At 32.3% G+C, this 5759-nt stretch overlaps 1 protein-coding gene across 1 annotated transcript; it reads right to left on the bottom strand.

Annotated features, from left to right (window-relative positions):
* Window positions 1-3977: 3977 nt before the first annotated feature.
* Window positions 3978-5242, bottom strand: LOC18053268 (glucan endo-1,3-beta-glucosidase 4). Its single transcript, XM_024191657.1, has 6 exons — window positions 5198-5242; window positions 4860-5094; window positions 4717-4743; window positions 4591-4619; window positions 4249-4483; window positions 3978-4154 (listed from the first exon to the last, which is right to left on the bottom strand). The coding sequence occupies exons 1-6, from the start codon at window positions 5219-5221 to the stop codon at window positions 4030-4032; spliced, it is 675 nt and encodes a 224-aa protein (XP_024047425.1). The 5' UTR covers window positions 5222-5242; the 3' UTR covers window positions 3978-4029.
* Window positions 5243-5759: the final 517 nt, after the last annotated feature.

Genomic DNA, 5759 nt, shown 5'->3' with positions numbered 1-5759 from the left:
CGAAGAGATCGGTTTACGAAGGCAGCAGTGAACAAGACCATCATAATATCATCAAGTAAAGGAGAATGCAACAAGAAAAAAGCACATAACCTGGGAACTTGATTATGGATTGGTAGAAAAAAGTTAGAAACCACAAAAATTTGAAATCATGCATCTTCACTAATTTCGAGTAAAAAATTCCAAGCATGCATCAACTAAACCAAAAAATAATAATACCATTACTTAGATGATCTTTTCTTCTTCCTTAATCATAGCATGAATAATGCAGTGCCCAGGCAACAATCAGGGAAAATGACTTTTTCGATATATCTTCCAAACTCATGATTGAAAATTTCAATTTATTTTGCAGCATACAAAAAGATAATTAGACAAAGACAAAATATATTTAGTACTTCATTACACATTCCAGTTCTATTTTTCTTTTCATACCAATAAATTTCTTTTCCTTTTTACCAAGTATCAACAGCTAAATTCATTATTTAATCAAAATAGTAGCAAATCATATGCAAGTTCCACCAGCCAAAGAAAGAAAAATCTAACCTGAACAAATCAAAATTACAGTATCACACGAAAGAACACCACCAAGTTCCTGCTGTAGTTCACAAATGAAGATGTCCAAGGCATGTTGACCTTTTTCATTCAATTCCAAATGACATTAAAGGAAGAACCTAAACACCAGTACTGCAGTAGAAAAATAAACCAGCATAACCAACAAATGATTCAGTAGCTATTAATAAATAATGACATTTAATTATACAAAAATAATAATAAACAGAGTCAAAGCTATGCTATAACAAGCAGATATGAAGCAAAAAAAGTAAAATTAGGTACCGAATACAGTCAAGAAATCAATATTATAATTAGAAAAAAAAAACTACAGCAAAACTTGAGTACCAGAAATATTCAAGATATGAAGATGCAGTACTCAACTACAGCTGAAACGACTAAGTTCGTCACAATTTGAAAAAAGATTGAACTTTGCTAACAGGTAACAACCAATCAAAAATTTTCTAGATCTTAGAACAAATAAATGTAAATGAGTTAAAAAAAAATGAAACCTTTTATGGCAGTACGTATCAGACTGGCCAATTATCAATTCCCACAGAGCAAAAATAAAAATCAGACCGGAATTCACATGAATCTAAGACAAACGAAAGAATTAAAAGTACTTATAAAGAAATACATTTAAAAACACCTTGCAAAACGAACAGATTTTTTTTTTTTCCTCTTAAGAAGATTCCGATTACCGAACAAAACTTAATATCCAAGCTTATGTAAGCTGGCAGATAAGTTCCTAGATTTGCGCTGAAGAGATCTAAAGAGAGAGAGAAGCGTCGAGTGTACGCTTTGGCTTTGGAAGTGTTGCTTATATGTTGCGCCCTTGTGTTCTGTAATAAAAAAAAAAAAAAATTTATTTTTATTTTGAGTATGATCATCGAGGTCCCCAATTTCTATATTTTCTTTTAAAGAAAATAGTTTCTCCATTTCTATCGAATAGGTCCCTCACCAGTCGTCCCTGTCGTTCCTAATGAAATCTTAAGATTACTGCTAAAGTTTCTAATATAAGTTTTGAGCTATACCATCGTAAACAAGAGTTTTATATTTTTATCGTATCAAATTTTGACATGAGCGGGCTGCTTGAGAATTAGTTTGGTGATCTTAATTTCTCTTTAAACATTGAGGGAGTAAATTTAAATCTTGTAATTATAAAAATTTATATATCATATTTATACTTAAACAAGAATAGATAATATTAATAGAAATAAAATTTTATATTATTTCATAGTAAAAATAATTTAAGTTTATTGCAATAAATTTTTATTAGTAAAGATTAATAGACTAATGGTAAAAAATAATAGAACTTAATAGAAAGGAGACAACAGTAATTTTGACTAGATTGGGACCTATTTGATACAATGAACTAACTATGTAGTTATTTTGGAATATATAGTTTTCTAGGAATCCACACGAAAGACCTCATTTTTAATTATTTTTAAAGTTGGGGATTGGGATGCGTGCTACTTGCAGACAAGGAGTCGTCAAATGCGGGGATTGTGGACCGTTGGATGAAGCACGCGTGAAGGTGGACAGGGGGCCTCACGAGGTTTGACGATTTGCATCGTGGAATCGACTCGTTGCAATTGACTTTTTAGCTCCGTGATTGGTATCAGTCGAATCAAACCATTAATTAATGATAATTTGTGTTAAACGTGTCTTAATATGTGATCATCACATGTATAATTGGAAAGAGGGGATCTGTTTTCTTTTATCTATTTTTCATTTTTCCCATTATCGTTGTAGAATTACGAAGATGAGCCCGGAGCTTATACCTTCAATGATCCGACCCGGCAAATGAAAACTAAATCAAATTAAAAGAAGTAAAATATTTTTCTTTAAAAAAAAAAAGGAAAAGAAAGTAACCACTTAAGCTCACTAACGAAATGAATTATAAAGGATAATTTTTTTTTCCCTGTCGTAGGAAGGATAAAATATAATCTATTTGAATCAACCTTTCCTTCTCTCTCTTCCCGGCCCCCCAGTATAACCTTACTATCCGCTTGTGTAAAAAGTAACATAATTATTTTTGTTGTTACATTGGTTGTACAAGAATCCATGTCCTTTATCATATCACATATCTATGTCTATGGCAGATTTATTTTTATGTTTTTAGACAACATTGTTATTAAAATAATTTTTGTTTTTATCTAAAAAATTCTGTTGTCATTGGAATAATCGGATTTGAAGAAAGAAATTCTTTTGGAAACTTCTCTCCACAAAAATAGAGATAAGATGTTCAATTAATCATAATGATCAAAATCAATTTAACAAAGTAATTGACCCATAATATTTGGTATAGTTTATTTACTTTCAGCCATACTAGTGAATCACAGGAAAATATGTCTTTCTTAATAATGCAATATCAAAGACCACTAAAATTCAAAGTGTTTAACCAAAAACAAAACAGACCCAAACCTAATTATGACCTAAAAAAATATGATTCTTATAAAGTCCATAAAGAAATAAACGAACCTCCTAGGTGGCAACGCTCAAGACTTAAAAAGTTTCTTAAAATCCTATTTTAAGACAAACTACATAAAAGTAAACTTTACAAACCACCTAACATAAACTTCTTAGGTACCAAAACTCTTAAAATCTGAGATTTTAGGACAATCCTTCTAGGTTCAAAGGTTACAAGACTCTTAAGATCTTAAAATCATAGGAAAACTTCTAAAAATTCTAAGGTTCTTAGAATCTCAAGATCCTAGGATAAATCTCATACGTTCCAAAGTTCCTACGATCCTAGGATTTTACGAGAAACAATCTAAGATTGAAACGCATCTTCTTTTGCTCAGTAAACAAGCTTGCATATTTATATGTCAATCAGCATGGACACAAGAACATAAGTGTCGTCATATGTCAAAAAAATAATGACACTTGTCATTAAAGTAATTAAGACTCAAGTTAAATCAATTTCACCTATAAATATGCCCTCAATTCACAATTAAAGGTAAGAAGACATTGACTCAATAGGGAAAATACTGACTTTCTCTTTTTAGATTTTATATTTCAAAAAAACCTAATGACTGATTTGACTGTCAGAGGATTTACACTGGTAAAATTAGCCCTCTAATCATTTTCTTATATTTGTAAAATATCGTCGACAAAGACATCTTCATCCCCTAAGAAAGTAGACTTTTAGAAAAAAATTTAAAGGCCCATTAAAATCAGTTCAAAGAAAATTTTCATTATCATCGGATCCAACAAAAAGGAAGCTTGATCTTAAAGGGGTCACTTTTAGTTGGAATCACCACCTAATAAGCTGGGATAAAATTTACACCCACACAAAGATTTCACAAAATTACAAAAGTGCTATCTTGAAAGTTACGACACTTTTTTGAGCGGTTAAAAATCAAAATATAAGCCATCAACGAACGGTGATTTGATCCTTTCATTAGTAAAAAAGTAAAAGTGGTACGTCCGTAATCATTTTCCTTTGCTTTCAAATTCATGAAAATAAATAAGCAATCCTTAATTCCACACTTTATGGGCAATTAAATGAAATAAATATATTATTGAAGTCATTTGATACGGCTTCTTAAGACTCAAGAGATATCGTACATAGCGAATGGACGCGTAGGTACAATCACCAGAACCTGCAAAATGATAAAACAAAAGCAGATTATATCAGTATTAGAGTCAGCTTGCAAATGAAAAACAGAAACAATGAAAACTTGGGTTAACACTTACTTGGGTCATTAACAACAACGAGGCCAGAATTTCTGAAGTCACAACTTGCTGTATTTTTTGCCGAAGTCTGGTAGTAAAGATTCATGGCAAAGGAGGCATGGTTTATAAGTGTTGTTGGATTGAAACATGAACCACCATCATGTGTAGGGCTACAATCCACGTAATTACAAGCATAATTGATGTTTTGCTGCAGTATGTACTCCCCTGATCCGGGTTTTGCCACGCACCATGTTGCCTGCGGCCGACATCAAGAGTTAAACTGCTTATGTATCAAACACTTCCGCAAATTCATTAATTATGGTGACCATGCATGCAAAAATTAAGCTGTTGCTTTGGCATTACCGATGGTCGCGCTTCTGCCAGATCTCCTTCTGCAAAAAAGTTAATTAATTTATTTATTTTTCAATCATGAACCATTCTTAAAATATGTTAAGCAGAAATAAATTAACTGAAGATTGGCGCACTCACCACTATGAAAGCTGCAGCTTTCATAACCTGTAGAATGCCACAGAATATAAAATTTGATTTGTTAAGTTTTTCAGTAACAGTATTTGGGAAAGATTTATTATTTTAGGCATTTTAATTGTTGAGTAAAAGTTTAAGTGGCTTACTGGGATCTGTCGAAGAAATAAGGCCGGAGCCTCTGAAATCACAGTGTGAAGAGTGTCTGCCCATGACTTGAAAGTACAAATTCATGGCAAAAGAGGCATGGTGAATGGGAGTGTTAGGGTAGAAGCAGGAACAGCCCTGCTGAATTAATTGGCAGTCTACATGACTGCAAGCAAAGTCTAGGTTTCCAAGTAGAGCAGAGATGTTGGTTAATGGATTCGCAATGCACCAAGTTCTCTGCAGATTACACCGTAAAATAGTTACATGTTAATAAAAATCCAATGCAGGAATCTTCGAGCACTAAAATTGTGTTGTGTGGGAGAGTTGTTAAAATATTTACTTTGGCTGAAGCCATCTTCAACATTCCCCCTGCAAAACATCAGGAATAAAGTATTAAAAAAATTAAAAAAGAAAGAAAGAAAATTGAACCTACATATCAGTCGCAAAATTCACGCATGGCAGGATTGAATTTACCAGAATTGAATGAGATAAACAAAAACAAAAGGCACATGGTAGTGCGGAGGGAAAGAGGTAGTTTGAGCATTTTGGAAGTGTGAAAAACTGGTGTAGAAAAATGAATAGTGAATGGAGATATGCGTTTGGATTTATATGTAGTCTGGGAAATGTGTGAAGGTGGTGGCCTTGAGGCCTTTACATTCATGCTAATTTCATTCCTTGTTGGTAAGGAGTTAGGTAATTCCTGATTTTCATGTAATTGAGCCAACTTACACAAATGAAATCAAAACAAATAATAACAATAATTGATGAAGAAAACGGTAATTTTATTTTATTTCTTAACGTGCCATTTATTTATTTTTAATCAAGCTCACATGGGCTAATTAGTAAAGTCATTCTGGAACAATTAATGTATCTTTGTGTAATCCTTCGGCACAATTTCTTAC

This window comes from Citrus clementina, unplaced genomic scaffold (assembly GCF_000493195.1).
Source record: "Citrus clementina cultivar Clemenules unplaced genomic scaffold, Citrus_clementina_v1.0 scaffold_2, whole genome shotgun sequence".
Classification (NCBI taxonomy): domain Eukaryota; kingdom Viridiplantae; phylum Streptophyta; class Magnoliopsida; order Sapindales; family Rutaceae; genus Citrus; species Citrus x clementina.
The sequence above is the reverse complement of the archived record's forward strand: the minus strand, read 5'-3'. Positions and strand labels throughout refer to the sequence as shown.

Bases quoted from the DNA above. Each gene is read 5' to 3' on its own strand.
- LOC18053268 (XM_024191657.1), bottom strand. From the start codon at position 5,221: ATGTTGAAGATGGCTTCAGCCAAA. The intron at 4,744-4,859 runs GTAAGCCACTTA...GGCATTCTACAG, and splicing joins TATTTCTTCGACAGATCCCA to GTTATGAAAGCTGCAGCTTT. The intron at 4,620-4,716 runs GTGAGTGCGCCA...ACTTTTTTGCAG, and splicing joins AAGCTGCAGCTTTCATAGTG to AAGGAGATCTGGCAGAAGCG.